At 34.0% G+C, this 20,692-nt stretch overlaps 1 protein-coding gene across 1 annotated transcript in view; it reads right to left on the reverse strand.

Annotated features, from left to right (window-relative positions):
- LOC122179313 (cadherin-7) overlaps positions 1–20,692 on the reverse strand; it is an 80,668-nt gene that overhangs the window by 42,091 nt on the left and 17,885 nt on the right. Inside the window, exon 3 of the mRNA XM_042870091.1 lies at positions 1,406–1,700. Coding sequence (XP_042726025.1) covers positions 1,406–1,700 — 295 coding nt within the window. The remainder of the gene's footprint in view (positions 1–1,405; positions 1,701–20,692) is intronic.

Here is a 20,692-nt window from a genome sequence, read left to right on the forward strand (position 1 = left end):
CCTAAAATAAAACAAATTAATATTTACAACATATTCTTAAAATGCTGAATATTTATGTTTTAATTTTTTATTATCCAATTATTTTTCCCAAGTGCTGAAGGAATTTCTCAGGAATATATCAAAACTGCACTTCATTCCTAATCTTTCTCAAAAAATGTGGTGTCTACCCTTCTTTCCAAGACCACCCCTGCTTCTTCAGACATTCACACTGTGTTTCAGTAACACTAACTATCAAGTATTAAATGAGAGAAAGCATCAAATGTTCACTGTTCAATAATGGAAATAAATAGAAAACTAATTAGCACTGTTTTACTTATATTCTATTGGCTCCTAAAGTGAGATTCAGATGTAAAATGTAATGATTGCTGCACAGTGCACTGGCAGGAAAGGTCATTTTTGGCTCTCTAGCTCTAATATAGAGGCATTGTTTAGTATGCAAAAATACAAGAAATTGAGTTGAGAACACCATAGCAAATTCAGTCTTACCTAAGAATATCAAGTTTGTATATGGTCTAAAATCAGTCAAATACATTCCTGATTGCAATCACCATAAAACTTTCTTAAACTGGGGATTAAGAACCTGAGTTCCCATACACATATTTCCACTGACATAGTGAAAATTTTCATGCTTTTTAATGTCATAAACTTATTTATAATTTCAAATTAAACTAAAACTCATCAAAATGTATCTTATCTGGCCTGAATCAGACATCTTTTGATGGAACACTAGCACCTGCCAACAAATAACCATTTGCTCTCTTTAAAATTGAAGAGATGGTGGACTTAATGTTGAAATTCTTCCCTAATTTGAATTTAGGAATAAAAGCTTCTGAGAGGGTTTGAAGCTTCTACCAGCCATTTTTCTATGAATCCATTGGAATTTTATCAACCATCTTCATCTGTACCCCAGTGTTTTCCACTTGTATATTCTTTGCAGAGAGCTAGATATCAACACTGGGAAAGATTCACAGTAAACTAACTGTTAAGAATATACCCAAAACTTACAAAAAATGTTATGTAGCAGCAGGAATTTGAAGAGTTTGTTAAGAACAAACTTAATCTGAATAAAATGATATATTATCATCTCTGAATACCATACTGTAGGTGTGAAATTTATTATTGTTAACGAGAAATATATAACAAAGTCTCTGGGCACTGGAATGAGAAATACATCATAAAATGCTTAGCTGTGTTCCTACATAGCTATTTGAGTTTCACAAAATTTTGAAAGGAATAAATACTTAATCTAGCATGTTATTTCCAGTTAAGTCTTGAAATATCTAACTGTTGCAGGTGGCTCATAAATAATTAAATATCTTAGTGTGACACAGTAAAAAATAATGAAATTTTTAAAAGGCAGTAGTAAAAAGTTTCCCACAACACCAACAGTCTATTTTGCACTTACCCACAGGAGACATCTCAGGAACTCCAGCAGTGTAAGGACCATCCAGAAATTTTGGCTCATTGTCATTGATGTCCTGAATCTTAATGACGAACTCAGATTCTGGTTCCACGGGTTTATTAGTCAGCCTATCTAGTGCTTGTGCTCGGAGCGTGTAGTAGGCCTGCTCTTCTCGATCCAGCCTCTTTGTAGCGTGAATATCCCCTGTGTTCTCATCAATAATGAAAATGGAGCTTGCCCCTTCGCCTGACAAGATGTATTTGATGGAACCATCTCCTTTATCAACATCAGAGTGAAGCTGGTGAAAAATTGATGAGAGATGAGATTAACTTCCAAGAGAGTCAGTGGCATGGAGATATGTAAAAATAATTATGTCAAGCAGTAGTACATGAAATTTTATTGTTCTTGGAAAGATAAGCTGAATGTTTATTGCACACAGCCCAAGAGGGACCATTTGAATCTGTCAGCTTGCTCTTTTGAGCAAAATGATTTCACTCTCTTCTATAAACATTTTCAAATGCATTTTATATTGTCTTATAGGTATCTTGTATTGGAATTTTACACAACCACACACATACAAACCTTTACACACATTACATACCTTTACTCTCACTTAAGTGTAATTATTGGTTTTTGTCAATTGCCTTACTAAAGCTTGTGGCTTCAAATATATGTCACTATAAACTTGATGTTAGTGTTTGCTCCTATGTCTGTATGGGATATTACATACTCTTTTCCCCATTGTTTACTGTACAGTTCACTAAAATATTTCAAATGAAGAGAATGGATTGGCCAATGGTTTGGTTTCTCACTACTATGTAGTAGAACAATAACTGTACTTCCATATATTCTTCATTGCCATCTAACTTAAGGATAATACAGAGAACGAGAGAGACTAAGAAATGTCCTAATGCTGTCTGAACAACAGCATCAAATGCCAAGTGTATTTTCCCTGGAAAACTTGAAGCAGACTCAGAAGAAAGGTATCCCATTGGGTCAAAATATGTCTCCCACTGGAAAAGTAAAACAGGTTTACAGAAAGAAGCTTTCTTCCTCATTCTGCGAGTTCTTTTAAGTCACAAAGATTCCATATTTTTTGTAGCTCCTTTTTCTCCACTGAGTCACACTTTCCTGTTACAGAATCCAGACTTACAAAAACCTCTTTTTTCTCAGACTTGTATTAGCAACATAATATCATGTCAAAGTGTTACACATGCCCCTTGCTACTTTTTAGCTAGCTAAAAAGCTAGCTATATTTGAAAATAAGTGAAGACAACATTCTTTGTTCCTTTTATGATTTTACTTGCTCTTCCTCAATATGGTGAGTTTAGTATTACATTTACTATCATGATCATTACAATGTCCTTTTTATTTATTTATTTATTTTTATTTTTCTTCCTCTCAGCTGGAATTATCACTGAGATTAATTACTTCCAAAGTACACTTGCAGAAAATTGCTATATTGAGCATAACTTTGCACAGCTTTTTTATAGGCTATTCCTATATCAGAAGGGAAGAATTGGTGACCAATTTTGAATTTTTCAGATGGATGAAAAATTTCTTACACTGTTAATGTATCTCATAGTTTTGCAATTGCAGGATACTCCACTTCAGTTTTAAGATAGAAAATAAATCTGAGCTTTGGACTGGATCAAGAAAACAGAACTAGGGTGCCTCAACTGGATTAGGGTACATTATTTCAAAATATAGCTTATCCTCATTTGACTGCTATGTAACTCCTGAGATACATGAATAAGTCTGGGAATGCTTTGGTGCAGTTTCTCAAATCTTTAAATTCTTGTTTCTCAGTACACTCAAGATCAGTCAATGCTGACACTGAGCAGATCAAGAGAAGATATATTTCGCACCCTGTTTCTTTGAACATCCACAGAAATGCTTATTCCTCAGCCATAATATTGAGTTAACTCAATAAACTATACCCCTGTTTATCTTACAAATCTGGCAGCAGTAGCTCTTGCTAGTTTTTCAGATTTGACTGGAAGTACCCATCTTTTTTATATCGGAACAGAGGTGTATGCAAGTAAGAATCTGTTCAGCTTGTGTTTCTTTTTTTCCCCTATGTTGTACTTCAAGGTTATCCCTTGACTTACACAGCATCATATAACTCAAGAACAGAAGCTACGAGGTACAAAGATTCAATGTTATAATCTCCCTGAAGAGATTCAGTTTTATTCCGTATTTCATATTCTGACAGAGCATTGGTCTTTCTGTGATGGCTGAGACTTCCCCATTCTCCCTGTAAAAATAATTCCTCATTTTATGGCATAGCTAAGGATATGTTAGATGAGAGAAAGAGCAGATGATATCAGCATACTCAGCTGTTTATCAGGTAGAGCAGATGTTTGAATATTAGAGATGTGCAAGTAGATTCTTCAGGCAGAGATGGGAACTGAATCTACATCTCAGCTTGCAGAGAGTAACATTAGTTCTCTCTCATGAGGGTGAAGCCTCATCCATCAGCACACCAGACTTTAGCACTCGCATCTGGATCTCAAGCTGTAGGTCTGCACAGGCTCCCTTTCACCTTCCTACTCAGGGCGTCTTGATCTAAATACATTCTAGCAGGATTACAAAAGAAAAGAGACTTTCAGAGGAGAGATTAGAACTGTAAATCCTCAAAGATGCACCAAGACTTACGCATAGTAGAGAAAAAGAAGAACAGTAGCTTCAGCATTTCCCATTTGCTCAGGTAGTAACTGATTATCATCAGTTCTTTACATCACATTCTGTTACAGATCTTTACATCACAGATGTACAGATGTACAGATCTTTACATCACATTCTGTTAAAGTATGTTAAAGCATTATTTTCAATAAAGAAGGATTTATTTTTTTTTTTAAATCAGTAAACAGAGGTACTGCACTAAATTAAAAGCAACTTATCTGGCCACCACTTATCCGAGTTCTGAATGAGAGGTTTGTTAATACTCCGATTTTCACTTCGTGCCCCCTTAAAGCAGGTGCAAAATTCATATGCTTTTGTCTTCCTCCAAGTTCTAATTTTGTTGATGTTCCTAACTGTGGCAGCATGGCTAACATTTTAGTGCAAAATCTACACATTCGGGTATGGGGCCATGAAGAAGAAAAGCTCAGATAGAACATAAAGAGTTGATGGGTTTTCAGTAGCAGCAGGATCCCTGAGTAATGGTGACAGTGTAAAAACAGACAGAGAAAACACAACATGTTCAGTGCAGTCCAGCTCCATAGATTCTTGACACAAGAAGAAACATGCATATGTCTTCAGAACAACTGATTTTTTTTTTCAAGATAGAGTTGCCTTGCCTGCACCCTTTCCTTTCTTCATATGAAAGTAGCTAGAAAGAGGGGAAAGGAATAACTTATACATCCTTATTCCTGCCTTCTATCTAAAAGTATAGAAAAACAAGGAAGAAGAAAAAAGACAAAATGAAGAAAGAACATTGAGGCAGAAACAATTGTCTTGTCTGTTTTGTAACTTATTATGACATAACAACAGAAAACTTACTATTTCTAACTATCACAAAACAATGGAGAATTGACTGTGAAGGAAAGGCACTCTTGCCTCTGTATAGAATATGCCTATGCTACATTTTGGGGATACTTAGAAAAGGAATCTGTGACCAGGTCAAACTTGTAATTGCAAGATAAAGGAAAGGTAGGTAATTGCAAACAAAGACTTCACTTGGCCTTTTCTTTTAAGTCTTGTTCATTGCATCAACAAAGTTTTTAAAACTTCTCTTCTTGGATTTAATATTTACTTTAGTTGCAACTACAAGGTCTTTGAAATCCCTTTTCCTCTTGGATTATCACTGTCAATAATAGTATTTTGAATTGTGATAACATCTAAATATTAATATTTAAAGTGTAGCACAGTCATCGGAGTAAACATTAAACTAAAATCCAGTCTGCACACACACCAAATTTCTAAAATGTGTAAGAGTATCACAAACATTAGTTATTGATATTATTGCTATTTTCAGAGATAATTATGAAGCTCTCACTTTTGTAAACTATAACCATATTTCATTATGAATGGCTTTAGACATCTTTTTGTATTTCCTTATGGGTCTTGTTGCAAACATCATGTGGGACAGAAACAGATTTTCAACATTATTGATGTCAGAAAAACCTTGTGATTCATGATTAAATTCATACCTAGGCAGCAGTGAAAGTACTGTTCAGCAGGCTCTTTTTTTTTTTTTTTTTTCCCCCACCAAGAAGCACTGAGAAAGTGAGAAAGAAGTTCCTGATCAATTTTTGTTTTCTTTTGGTTTAATTAATTTGTATAAAGCTATAGCACAATCCTGGACTCAAAAAGAAATATGTTCATCTAAATTCTGTTTTTTTTCAGCTCAACAGATTATACTGAGGACAAGAGATCAAGTAAACATAACTGTTTATATCCAAAACTCCTTACATTTGTAATTAAAGGAAAATTAAATGTAAGGAATTTGGGGTATAAATTTGTAATGCTGCCAGAATTTCCTTGTCCCAGCAGTGTTAGCAATATGGTAGGGAACTGACAGAGACAACAGTACCATAGTGGTACAGTTTTCCACTTTGATATAGTAGCAACTCCATGTACTGTTTTGTTGCCTCCAGACATTTTTCTCATCAGGCAGAAGCAAAAATAGACGTGGGAACACAGCAAGGTCCCATGCTGTAGACTGGAGCTTGTAGCATTCTTACTCAAAACCCTGTTAACATAGGCAAGATTTTTTCTCTGTGTTGAACTAAAACCCACAGAATTTCATCTAGGGTGCCCAGAACAGACTGAAGACCCAAAAGCTTTTGAAATGACTGAGGTCCAAGACATTCCTGAGAACTCTTCCAGCCTCATCCTTATAGGCTGCGCAAAATCAGACTGTCTCCAAAAACCTTTTACCTTGCAACTGCTAACACTAGAGACCTAAGAATGACCACCAGCTAATACATACTTATCCAAAAGCACCCAAAAGTAACTGGATATTGAAAGATTAAATAGCCCATAAGTGCATTTTGTGTTCAGTATGTGAAATGCATTTCACATTCAAGCTTGTATTCCAGTTTGGAGTACCGGCTGTGACACCCCACACCTCTTTGTCCTTCTTGCAAACAAATTTCATGTCCTTGTTTTTGGGCCTCAGAGATCTTCATATTCAATAGGGTGTAATATAGCCAGTAAGTATAATGTTTTATCTTTTATATATTCACAGATGACTGATTAATTAAGCACTGGACAGGAGAGAAAATAAATAAAAAAGGATAAAGATGGAAGGGAGGAAATGTAGATTTAAGAACAATCAAACAAGGATAAAAATGTTGGCAGTTCTGAGACCAGGAATGAAGCAGAGTGGCTAACAGACAGGATAGCCTTCAAAAGGAATGTGTTGGGGTAGAGAAGATGGAGCATGAAAAGGAGGACAGAAGAACACAGACAATTTGAAATGGAATGAAAAAGTATGGAAATAAATCTTAAAGTACAAAAGAAAAAAAATCACAAAGTAATAAATAGAACTGATTGGAAATAGAACTGATCAAGTGATTGGAAAGTGTTAAACAAGAACAGTATTTGAGAGTAAAGCTGTATAGTATTACCAGCATTTACTTTTCATGCTCTGTGTAATGCAACAGAACTCAAAATCACTGGTAACACGAATCTTGTCAGTTGTTACTTTACTCAATATTAATAGCACTCTAAGAAATTAAAGAAATATGAATTTTATGATTTTCCTCAGACATCTTCTCCTGTGATTAAAATTAGAATAAACAGTTAAACTTCACTGTCCCTTTCTTTATCTATGCTATTTCTTCAGTCAAAGATTCAGCCACATTCATGGGAGAGTTCAGTAAGTAGTATGTAGTCCTTATACTCCCCATTGACTGGTAGTTCTCCAGGAGGAGAATAAGTAATGACTCAGCCACAGAAAATAAAATGAATGTTAATTTTGTCAACCCTTTGAAAAAGGAAGGTGATGCAGGAAAGAGAACAGCGAAGTTTTTTAAGCCCTTGATTGTTATTCAAACAAAATTCAAAATAGAAGTGACCAAAAGTCTAAAATTTATACTTTGTAACATTCCAGTTAGTTGCTAAGTAAACCCCCTAGGCTTCTAAGTGAACAATAAAGTTTAGATGGAATAATTCCTTAGGAGTAAGAGGCACTGTCATCTAAGGACTAGTGAACTGAATAATTAATAGGAAATACTGAAAACTGGATGTGCTAAGATCAATCATATCACATTTTTGACATTTTTCATTCAATAATATCCAATTGCATCCACAGTGTTCCTTCTTTCTGTGCACTTCTGTGACAACTCCTCATAAAGACAAATAGTGATCACGTACATACAGAAACATAATGTGCATGTATGCATATATACACATATGCTCATACACATGCATATTCTTACTGTGTCTTTTCCTACATCTGCAGACACTGAAATACTCATAAGTCTGTGTCTACCCATACCACTCCCAATTTTTATAAGAGCACAAAATGCCCTGTAGCAACAGGGACTTGTGCAGCCACCCATTAAGATCAGCATAGCTACAGGAAGAACTCAGAAGCAGTTGCTGCTGTAGATGGAACATACATAGCCAAGCTGAGTATTCTTGAGGAGTTTTAATGGGCAGTCATGGCATGTCAGTCTCTAAAATGACTATTTGTCATTCCCATTCTTAAAAGACTGGTAGCTTCAGGAGCTAAAACTCATCTGTATACTGTGCATCATCACATACTAATTGCATAGAATCAGCTTGGGGGGAGGCACAACATTACTGTATTGTAGCACCACCAAGAGCCTGCAGGCAACATAACACATTCAGTAGAATGGAAAGCAGGCCTTTTTTTTCCCCTCACACACAGTCATATTTGAAGTTTATCAAAATACGTCTGTTAGAATTTAGAATGGGTAAGACAGAGCACTCTGAACTAGGCCTGTCCTATGCAAAAAATATGCATGCTGCAATTCTTTCAAACCGTGGTCAGTCCCTAAAAATTTATTCCTCGGTATTTTTATTTTGAGTACAAAACAAGATATAGAGTAGTGAATTTGCTCTCTGACTTACCATATAAAAACTTCTTCCTTTTTGGCCTGCATTGATTTTTGATTAAAGAAATCAGTCTCAAAACTCATTTATGTGGGAATCTAGAGCAATTAAGTCATGTCAAAATACAACTGGAGTAAAATTCTTTTTACAAAATCCTGAAAGACTGTTCTTACTAGTTGTATATGAGACTCCACATTTACTTACAATCAGGAGAGAGAATAAATTCTCCTCCACACATATCACTAGTATTTTTATATGATCCATACTGCACCATACTATTTACTATTACCTACTAAACCAACATATTTACTGGTTCAGTGATTTGAATTATTTTGTTAGCAAGAATCACTGAAGCTATAAGACAAAATTCTCCTAAAGTCACTCTCTTTCAGCAGAATAATAAAATTGTGTGAGGATGATCTCTTCCTTTACTCGTCATGTATCTTTTATGAAAGTGAACAGGCTTAAAAAATGCAACATGACAAATGGATATCAAAGACCCTAGCATACTTCACAGAAGAATATCTCTGGGTTAGCAGATGTCCATGAGCTTGAAAAGGTTTATGCATGTGTAGCAGCTTACAAAAATAGCTTTCAAGAAACTTCACTCACTATTCTTCTCAAATTACTTCTCCATTATACATCAAACAATTCCTACTGACACATTAATATATATAAAGAACTATTGGGTACACACTTTCTTTAAAAGAAATAAATATGTTTATAAACACATGTATCTATATATAAATATATACAGATAGAAGGAGAGAGTGAATAATGTCAAAATTTTTTTATAGCATTGCACATTATAAGAAAATTCATGATTTTAAAGTCTTGGATTTTATTTATTTATTTATTTATTAGGGACCAGAATAGACATGAATGCACTTCAAAACTGTGGTACAGGAAGCAAGTAGAGCGGGAAGAAGACAGTAATGGTAGAATTTATATATCCACTCTAATGCAAGATGAATGCTTTTTGTTTGTTTTCTGTTCTTAGAAACAGAAATAAGGGAAAGAACAACAGGACAACAAGTCATTTTGCCTCCATCAATTGTTCTACTTATCCATGATAATTCAGGTCTGGCATTTCAATCACAAAAGATGAGAGCACATTAAAGGATCTACTTTTTCATCTCTATGTCTAAAGAATTAGCTGTAATAGCACCGAATGGGAAAATAATCACACACTCTTCTTGCTGAACTATTCTTATCAATAATACCAACTATACAAATAAAAATTCATTTGCTGTTAAAGTAATTTCTGAGATAAGGTACATACTTATACTGAATGTCTTTATTTTAGAAAAGAAGTAACACCTTTCATATTACCTCTTCTTTATCAAATTACTGATCTATAGTTTAGAGCGATTACTTTGTTTCAACTATCCAAAATAGCTTGCAGCACTCTTTGGTTAGTAATGATTTTTTCATAGAAACTGGCTTCCAAGGAAATTTGTACCAAGCTTTAAATCCTCCAGGATTTTGTTTCTATTTTCTATTCTTCTTTTTCCTTTCTTTACTTTTTTTCTCTCTCTCTTTTTTTTTAAACTTAGTTTCATTTTTTTGTAAGAGAAAGCAGTGGGATATAGTGGTTTGATGTTACATTGTATCCAGTCTTGAAATTTCATTTGCTCTTAAAAATTAATTCTACTAAAATTTCACTTGTAATCTTACCTTCTATGTCAACAGGAAACATTGAAACCTTTTCAGGCTAGAATACAATTGTAAAATAGATAGCTGTAAAGCAGTTAAAGAAATTACTTTGACTAATTATGTTTGTGGAAGCTTACAAAGTGCTGGACTACGGCAGACAGCACAAGTAGAACTTATGAAATTATTAAAACAAAGCAGAAATAGTAGATTGGTATATGCTTACTTATTTTTACTCAAAGAGATGACAACATACATGGCAGAGCAACTGCATCTGTTATTTTATTTTGCTTTGCAAAAATTAAATTTATATTCCTTTCATAAGAACAGTCAAACATTTCAGAAGTTTAGACAAATGCAATTCTTAGTGCTGTATTTAGGAAAGATTTATAGTTAGTTTGAAATGCTATAGAAAAGTCCTTCATATGATTACATCTGTTACATGCTATAATTCATACTACTTAGATGTTTCTCAAAGCATTACCACAAACCAAATTCTGTGAGTATTCCCACAGAGATCAGTGGGACCATTCCTAGATTTGAAGTGCAAAATTAAGAATTTGACATGATGTCCACATCACATGTAACTAGTCCCTGGAGAGTTATGCAGAGAATAAAGTAATATCTGCTCAAAGTTGAGAGTGGGTCAAGGAAACAGCAATAATATATGATTTTTAATATAAAATTTTACTGTAAAATTTTCGTGAGTAAATAATTTATATGAAAAAATAGCAGTAAAATTTTCTTTTTTTCCTCTACTCTTATATATTTCATTTAAGGTGGCTTATCCTATTTGTTTTTACCTCAGATATTTGCAGTATACATATCCACCCATCAATTCATATATACTGGCTAGTTAATTAACAGCTAATTTTTCAAACTAATCCAAAGAATAAAGACCTTGTAAGATCAAACTAAGTCTGCATTTTATAATTTTCTAGGTTAAGAAAGCATCCTCATTGATGTTATGCTCATGCATTTCAGGGCTTGCTTATTGTTCATGGAAGTTGGTACTGAGCATATGCCTAAGCGCCTTTCTGAACCACAGCCTTAATCCCCAAGCAAAGAAAGGGTACTTTAATAAACAGCAGTGTGTATCACATCAACTAATTGTAAGAAGCAACACTGAAAGCTTAAGCGATTTCATTGTATAAATTTACACTGTAGCTGTTCAGTATTCAGAACAAGCTGGAGTAGGGTATGCACAATAAATACAGACCTTTGAAAATCTGTTTTAAATTGTTCAGATAATTTGAAGTGATCCCTTGTGAATAAACACTTTAAAAGTTTTGGTTTCTTCTTAATTTTTTTTTTTTTAACCATTAAAATTTGCAGGCCTAGGAGGGCTGATCTCAAGATAGTAATTCATATTTTGATAGGCATTTTCACTCCACAGGATTAAGGCTGGGAAATAAATGCTTTTAATGCCCATGTTTTATGCTGTTTTTCTGAAAACACTTGAGGGAAAGGATAATGCATTAGTATTTCAAGACCATAATGAACTGCCTTTACATGAACAATGCTAGGTTAATTGTATATAAAAACCTTCCAGCTTATAGGGATTTTAACAGCTGTGTGTAAAGGGCAGTGATCTCCTGATGCTTTTTCTATTTTGGTGAGGAGTGTGCAATAAAGACAATCTAAACAAATTCCTAGGCAGTCATTACTGTTTTTTTTCTCCCCCTTAAATCATATTTTGACATTAAAATGAAGGCGAGTTATTTATGGATTAAAACTGAATTTCACTCATTGCTTTTTTAAAAAAAAAAATCCATGGATATGAATTTTGCCCTATTCAATGCTAATGCCAACCCAGGATTTATTTGCCTGTTCTTTGTATTCTCACCATAAAAGATTCTTGCTCTATTTCTCTGTCATTTCCATTCAGTGCTGGCAACACAATCAATTTATGTGCTATTGATGAATAAATGAAGTACATCATTTTTATTTTTTATGTTGGTCATGTGCACTTGCTGTCTCTACACTAAAATTCAAACTGTGCAGAACTGTTTTTAATTTGGAAAACCATCTGTATTTTACAGAAAATGTTTAAAGTCCTCCTTCAAAAACCTATTTCTGAGGGTTCCAGTATTTCACATATATTAAGAAATTTTTGATTTTCATAAAGACTCCTTTAATTATCTAATCTTTTAGCACTCTGCAAGATTTTACTTTGCGTACATAATTCAAATTCTCACCTGGTCACTGACGAAATTAAACCATTTTTATCTAATGATCATTTGCACTTTGTTTCCCTTTTAAGTGTACTCTAGTTTAACAAAAATGGAACAGGCAGTGAGTTCCTTACAAGAATGCTCCCTGTATCTAAAGAACTGCGGTCAACATGAAGGTGTATGAACTGTTAGCATTATTTATTCTATTAACTGCAACAACATCAATCATCTGAATTTATTCTCATCTGCCCCAGTCATTTGAACTGAGATTATTGTTACTAATTTTTCTGTACCACCAAGTACGTCTTAAAGGAGTCCTTTATTATGCTATCTAATTATTTTCTTTCTATAAAGGTATCTGAAAACAATGAATTATTCTTGGAGATTAGAGTTTAAAATCTCTATAATAAATGTCTCCAGCATCCAGACTGATCTTCTCTAAGTTTCACTTGATGCAGCATGTAAACTTCTCCACCAGATTGTCTGAGCATTTTCAAAGCTTAATTGATTCAATTTGCATGTCTCATCCTGGCAGAATAATGCTTCACTTCTATCTTCTCGAACTAAGAGATCACAATCTAATCATTTTTGTATACAAAGCAGATGGAAAGTCTCCAGCTCCTTTGCTGCACCCTTGCATCCACTTTAAAAGAATTCCAATTCCATTAAATTCTATATTCTATTATTCTGATCTCTCTGTATTTTTATAGGATTGTTTGATTGATTGGCCTTCTGTCATCAATTGCAGTGTGCAGAACTTCATACTCAAAGCATTTCTAACTTTTGACTTACACCTTCTGCGTGGTCCACCCAAAGAAAACGAAAATAAACAAACAAACAGTAGAACCTTAATTTAACAAACTATCCAAAATATTCCCCCTTAGGGAAGTTCTGCAAGGTGTTTTTATTGTTGTAAATCAGAACAGCTCAGTTGATTGCAAGGAAAGAGCAATTTCAATTTGTTGAGGATCTGTTTCTACATTGTTAAAGAAAGACAATTTAATTATAACCCTACTCATAAAATTGTGAGCCTTGTACATTAGTACACACTGATATTTAGACAAAATGTTATAACTTTCAGAAAGAAAATGTTACATTTGTTTCAATTCAGTGAATAATTTTTAAAAAGCAACTGAGAAATGAGAAAGAAATCTTACTTATAGTGCTTCTTCTATACTTTTTCTCTTCAACAATCTGCAAGCTGTAGTCTAAACACAAATGTAATTTAGTAAAAACTTATATTACTTATAAATAATTGAGATCTAGCTTTTGAAAATAATCCAAGTAAATAAAAGCTTCCACAAACAAAAAGTCATAAGCAGATCAGTCAAACTAATGAAGATTAAGGATGTATTAGCTTCAAATATAATTAAAATGAAGCATTCTGAAGTAAATAGAAAGTTCAGCTTAATCACTTCACTTGCAGTTCACAGCTTGAATTTGTATTCCCTTCCTTTCTCTAATTTATATACATTTTCAAACTTCGTTGTGTTTCTGCAGCCTTACTCTATTCGTCACATTGCTAACTGGTGAGCCCTAAAGTCCTCCTAATGGTTCCACAGTTCCCCTGCCCTGTTGGAATTTACTGGTTGGCTAGCTGCCTGATATGCTTTTAATTTTTCTGCATATATTCTTTGTATTGCTTCTTCCTGTTTTGTTTTTTTCTATTCACCTCCAATCATATGTTATCAGTAAAGTGAGAGGACATAAAAAGATTGCTTTATTTGTTTTCAGTGAAGAATACACAAGAAACTCCAGTGCAAGTTGTCTACAGAAGTGATCAAACACTGGTAGTCACTGACAGAACTAGATATGGAGTATCTTTCAATCTTCTCTGCAGCTACTTTTATAGAAGGTGGAATACTCAAAAGACAAAAACAATAGTTGTATAATAGGAACCAGAATTCACTATTAACTGCTCCAATATTCTCAGAGAAAGCATGCAAGTTGAGTAAGAGCTGTGTTCTGTCTATATGTAAATATATGTATATATATACACTAAAAAATGGTACTGCAAGATAAAAGAAAATAGTAGCTCAATAACAAATCTAGTGAATTAAGGTTAAGTATCAAAGAACAAACAGAATTAATAAAACAAACTAATCTTACTATTGGGTGAAAAAAAAAAAAAATAAAAATCAAGAGATTAGAAAGACTTTCTACTAACATGCTACTTGCTACAAATTGATACCACAAAACCAACAATGCCTTTCTGCAATTTGCATTTCAAATATACTTTGGACAAGATACAAGTAAGCTGCCTGCAGTGCAGACTTGGTTGAGTTTTGTAAATACAAACTTTCATTCCACGAAATGGATGATGCCTCTCATCACAGAATCACAGAATCACAGAATCACCCGGGTTGGAAGGGACCCCAAGGATCATGTAGTTCCAACCCCTCTGCCTAGCAGGGCCACCAAACATACACATTCAGATCAGGTTGCCCAGGACCCCGTCCAACCTGGCCTTAAACACGTCCAAGGACTGGGCATCCACAACCTCCCTGGGCAGCCCGTTCCAGGGCCTAACCACTCTCCTAGTAAAGAACTTCCCCCTAACATCCAACCTAAATCTTCCCTCCTTCAACTTAAAACCATTTCCCCTAGTCCTGCTGTTATCAGCCCTTTTGAAGAGTTTACTCCCCTCCTGGGTGTAGGTTCCCTTCAGGTATTGATAGGCTGCAATGAGGTCACCCCGCAGCCTTCTCTTCTCCAGGCTGAACAAGCCCAACTCCCTCAGCCTGTCCTCATAGGGGAGGTGCTCCAGCCCCCTGATCATCTTAGTTGCCCTCCTCTGGACCCTTTCCAAAATCTCAATGTCATATAAGTAAAACCCCTGCTGTCTTGCAATTCTTGGTCTTATTGTCAAAATGTAGTCGCATAGTTTACAGATGGGTTGTGCAGTTGTAACTCAACAAAAGACAAAAAAACAAATTCATAGATGACACTTGAGAAGTAATAGAATGCTGTTTGCTGACATCATCTAGCTTAGCTCAGCAGGACTGATAGCAACAATAAGTGGAACAAAATTTTCTCCAGAAGAGGCAAGAGTTACTCACACATGGAATTAACCTACTGGCAAAGTATAATTCTATTGTCTCTTTTAAGAACAAATTTTCTGTACTCTGTAAGCAGACACATATTACACTTTTGTATTGTACTTTGTGAGCAGGGCTAAGGTGTGGAAATTCTTGTTCTTAAGCTGATTTTCCATGTGGTTCTGGTAGTCCCACCATAAAGATATTTAAGCTCTCCATTGAGGTTAAAAAGAAACTTTAAAAAGATTGAGGTTTTTTTTTTTTTTTTAGTTCAAGATTAAACATATAAAAAGGAGGGGAGTGAACTCCTTAAAAGGATAGATAATGGCTGGACAAGGGGAAATGGTTTTAAGTTGTAAGAGTGAAGATTCAGGTTGGATATCAGGGTAAAGTTCTTTACCAAGAGAATGGTGAGGTGAAACAGGTAGCCCAGAGAGGCTGTGGATGACCCGACCCTGGAACTGTTCAAGTCCAAGTTGGTTGGGGCTCTGGGTGACCTGGTCTAATATTAGATATGGAGGTTAGTGGCCCTGTATGCGGCATGGGAGTTGAGATCCTTGAGATCCCTTCCAACCCAAGCTATTTTATGACTCTGATTCTGTGATTAAAGAAAAACATCAGGAAAGCATTTTTTTGAGTAACGGGACATATGGCATCAGAAGTATGAAGAACAGAACAACTCTTACTTTACCTTTCAAATTATTAGTCAGAAAATAGTGCTGTCCTCTATAAAACATTATTAAAGAGCATCTCAGTGATTTAGAGTTTAAGAAAATCTATATTACTTAGTACCAAAATTTCTGTTGTTACCACTGAAACTAAAAGCGTAGTTTGATTTCAAGAACAGATTAAGATTCAAACTTATCATTCGTCTTTGCTTATACTTGTAAGTCCAGCAGATCAAACAAATAATGGGGAAAAATAAAGTAAAAAAATCTCTGGTTTCATCCCACTACTCTCTATGATGGCACATCTGAGCTTGTTTCAGTTCTGTTCGAGTTCTGTTTTCAGCAAAGGTTATTTAAATATGCAAGAATGCTGAACTCCAAGAAAATTTGTATTACTGCTTACAGATTTCTTCACTGTAATAAACCTAACACTTCTGACCTTGATGGTTAAGATGCAGCATGTTGCCTCTGCATCATGCTAATTTCCTTATGAAGTAATTTTCTGGAGAATTGAATCTGATCCACAACATTAGCTCTTCCTGCAACAGTCCACAACCATATTCCAAACTGTTCTTTGCAGTTTAAGAATTATAAAAAAGCACGCACAAAATAGGCAGAATTAGAAAGTGAACTGCTGTATCTCAATATACAGAAGATACAATTATTACAAATGCACAGGTAAATATCTTTTTTAATGTTGTCCGCAGATACAGACCCTATAATATTTAAATGTCTGAGGAGGATCTCTCATCAGGATGGACATCTTATTGTTCTGTATTCCTCATACTCTTGCTGCCTGCTAGCAGACATTTTAAAAGCAAAACAAAGCAGCTGGGCCATCAGCCTTTCCCATCCCATATGAAAAACAATCATTTATTTCATTTTGTGTTTCTAGAAGTAAAATTTGGAAAAACAGCCTGGAAAAGATGGATTTTGTGTCTTGTCTTATTTTGTTTGTCTTTGTGTTTCTCATGTTTCAGGCTTCTTCAGGTCAAATTCTTCCTGTCCATAACAGTGTTTCATAAGAAATATTCACATCTTTTTAAGTATCACAGATTGCCTTGTCATACAACATCCTCCTTTCCATTATAAATAAGCTTTACTTACCTTTATGTCCATTTCAACTGTATCTGCTATTTGGCAGTCCTAGTCTTCTCCACAATTGGAGTATGACTGGATCTTTGACTAGCTCCTCTCATTTCCCATCTATATTAAGAATAACTAAGTCACCTAACATGAGCTACTCACAAAGCATTTTTTCCGGAATCACTATGTGGTGAATTAACATGACTTAAAACAACGTATGCCTATATTCAGGAATATAGCAAAATTAGTACAGAACAAAGAGAATCAAGACCTATACATATGACTTTTATATCTTAATTTAAACGAATACTTTAACAAGTGCTCCAGTATCTTCTTCAAGTTTATATCAGTTTCTGGATTCAGAAAAAAACATACCATATTCCTTCACCTTGGTTCCTGGGATTCTTGCACCTTCCCTTCGGGAACAGATTTTTCGAACTAATTTTAGTTTAATCAGAACCTTTGCCATTTCTCTCAGTCTTAAGATAAATCTGAACTGAATAAATCTGTCAGTCCAATCAGCTATTCTTCAGCATAAGCTGTCTCAAGCGTTTCTTACAGATACACATGTTTACACATATTTACATATACAATCAACCACTAACAACATTCCTGTTGGCTTCCTTCATAAACCCTCCTTTTACCAGGCTCAATTCAATTTGTTGGTCAAAGAGAGAACTTAAATAACTTTTTAAGTTTTAATAATACCTTCGTTTTTCAAATTTTTTAAGAGAAACAAACACTTCAGCTGAGAGACTAAAAGAGAAACGTAGTAAGGCTTTAAGATCCACAGTGTAGAAGTGGACATGAGCTTCCAAGGAAAGAAACAAATTTAAACTATGCAATTTGAATCATATAATAGTTTTGCTCTGCTTATTTCCTATTTAGCTGAAAGTATAGTAAAGCACTTTTGTACCTGTACTTTTCATTGTCAGAAAGAACAGAAGAGCCATAAGGATTAACAAAAGACTGCAAAGCTTTCCAATAAGGAAAACTTCTAAGAAAGTGAAACGTATATTGCTTTTTTAGCAACAGAGTGGTTATTGGAAAGAGATGTGTGGAGAGGACAAAAGCCTAAATATATATGAAGATTACAAACACCAAAGAAAATGATTTTTTTTTAAGATTTGATATAAACGGTATGTAAGAAGCTAAAAAATCAAACAAACAAAAAAAAGCATAAAATATGCCAAGCTTTTTTCCAAATGCTTATTCTACACACATGTATGTGCAAATTGTGTAAGAAAGAAGTTAAATATTCTATTTATTTCTAGTATTGCTATTATACCATAATTACAGAAAATTTAGAAATTACCATCTGTTTTTCACAGCTGCATTTGGAAACTTTTCATTGTTAAGGTATAGCAAAGTAAATCTTTCCTAACATAGTACCTATCTTCCTCTGCAGGAAAAAATAAAGTAGTGAGTTTCTTGATTGCCAAGTCAGGAGATTTATAATTTGATACCTCAGTATGAAATGTTTGAATAGATTATCTTCCTTACATTTGTATCCAAGTGCCAGATTTTCTATATTTTGGAAATATTTCAGATGGAAAATAATTTAATGGGCTTAGTTCTTCTCATGCACTCCACAGCAAGAAAATTGTATGTCCCTCTGGTACTCAGTGCAATTTCTCATGATTGACTGAAATAGGAAGAGTAAATGAGATAGTATGACTATGGTAACACTTCATGGAATTCACACAGAAAAATCTTCTCACGTTACCTGGAAAATGACATTATGTTTAGTCCTTTCTACTCAGGAAAGACCAAAGGGTCTCTTGTGATATAGGTAGAACTTTATGATTGACTATTCTTACTTTTTGCAACATATATCCTATTTATCCCTATGAAACATCATAAAATAGGCTTTCAGTGCTCAAAGAACACTATATCACTATACAAAAGGAACACACTATTTTTTTATCATCAAAATGTGGAATATGCGGTAGAATCTTGCCGATCAATCCTCAGTATTCCTCTTTTATTAAATGGAATAAAATATCAGCTCAAAACCAAATTTAGAATAGTCAAATGACTGAATTCAAAAATTGATAATCTCAGATGGTTTTCTAAGGTTGATAAAATTAATTTTTTCAACATTCTGGATTAAATCTTTAATTACTCAATGAAATACAGAACTTAACAGACCATACACGTTAAAAACAAAATAAAACAAAATTTGCCTTATTCCCAACTGTTTTGAACTACCATACCCCAGAGGAGCATCCTGAAAAAGAGAGCCTGAGAGAGTAAAGCATATTTGTATTTTCTGGTACATGAATAGCTTCACATGAACTATTAAATACAAAAGAGCTGTATTTCTCTTGGCATTCCTATTTATCTGGAAGATAAAATAATGTTGATTCTTTGCTATATTGCTTATGATTTATATAGAGCTACTACTCTACCATATGTTTTAAACAAATGTAAAGAGCAAAATTATTTTTGCAACAGCACAGACCTGCAAAACCATCACTTGAATATCAATTAGAGCTATCTTTAAGCTGAGTCATGAACGTTTAAAAGAATGAATCCTAAATATACAATTTTATAAGCATGTTTACACTGATTTTGATTATCAACAACTTCTCATCATGTGTTTCTCTTTTGTCATCAGTAGATCTCCTTCATTATCTAAGTCTGCATCAGCAAGTACAATAATATGGGGAGTGAAATAGTTGGTGCTGAAGGACTAGTGTTCATGTTATGTGTTCTAGATTTTTTCTTTGGACTACCAAAAAGAATAGTCTGGTCCTGTTAGGAGCTCAGTAAATATATTTATGAATCTCATAATTCTGATTTAATTTTGACTAACTGGAGTCTAGCTTTGTCCACTCAAATCCCATTCTACAGTACAAAATTAAATATAGTAAACAGAAACAACAGGGAGATTCACTGCAGATGTGTACTGTTGATACAAGCAAAGTGTTAATGCAGATTCATCATTACCTTTTTTAGTTTATCCAAATGAATTTGTCTTAGTAACGAATAGGAGAAACACACAGTAATAAAACCTGTGTTATTTTTTTCTACGCAAATAAAATATATATTAAACAAAATAGATATTTTCTATACACTTTAAATTATAAAGCTGAACATACAGAATATAATGGCTAAGGAAATAAGAGTTAATACCATGGAAATAGTTAAACTTGAATTTCAGTCTTGTAGCTAGGATGCAAGAGCAATGGCTAGTTTTTATATTTTCATTATTTGAAAACATATAAGTAAAATCTCATAAATCATATGCATTCATCAATTTTATTTCTTCTACATTTATCATAGTCTCAGGTTACAGCGAAATATGTGCTTGCTGCTACCACATCACCCCAACTCTCAGAATATAGCATAGCAACGGCATATTTATGCAGTATATTTCTGTTCAAAATGGAAAGCTCCACAAGAAACATTGTTGTTAACTTATCTGTATGTTTTTTTTTTCTTCCAAATGAAGTCACTACAGAATGTCGGCGATAGCATACAATCTAACTGCAACAAAATCTGATCTTTTAAATTTGACAAAGTACAAGTAGATTTCCAGTTGCTAATAATCCAAATTCAGCACTACAGTGAATCACAGAGAGAGAGAGAAAAAATAAAATAAAATAAAATAAAATAAAATAAAATAAAATAAAATAA

This window comes from Lagopus leucura, unplaced genomic scaffold (genome assembly GCF_019238085.1).
Source record: "Lagopus leucura isolate 7727_CA_CO unplaced genomic scaffold, USGS_WTPT01 Super-Scaffold_100002, whole genome shotgun sequence".
Classification (NCBI taxonomy): Eukaryota; Metazoa; Chordata; class Aves; order Galliformes; family Phasianidae; genus Lagopus; species Lagopus leucura.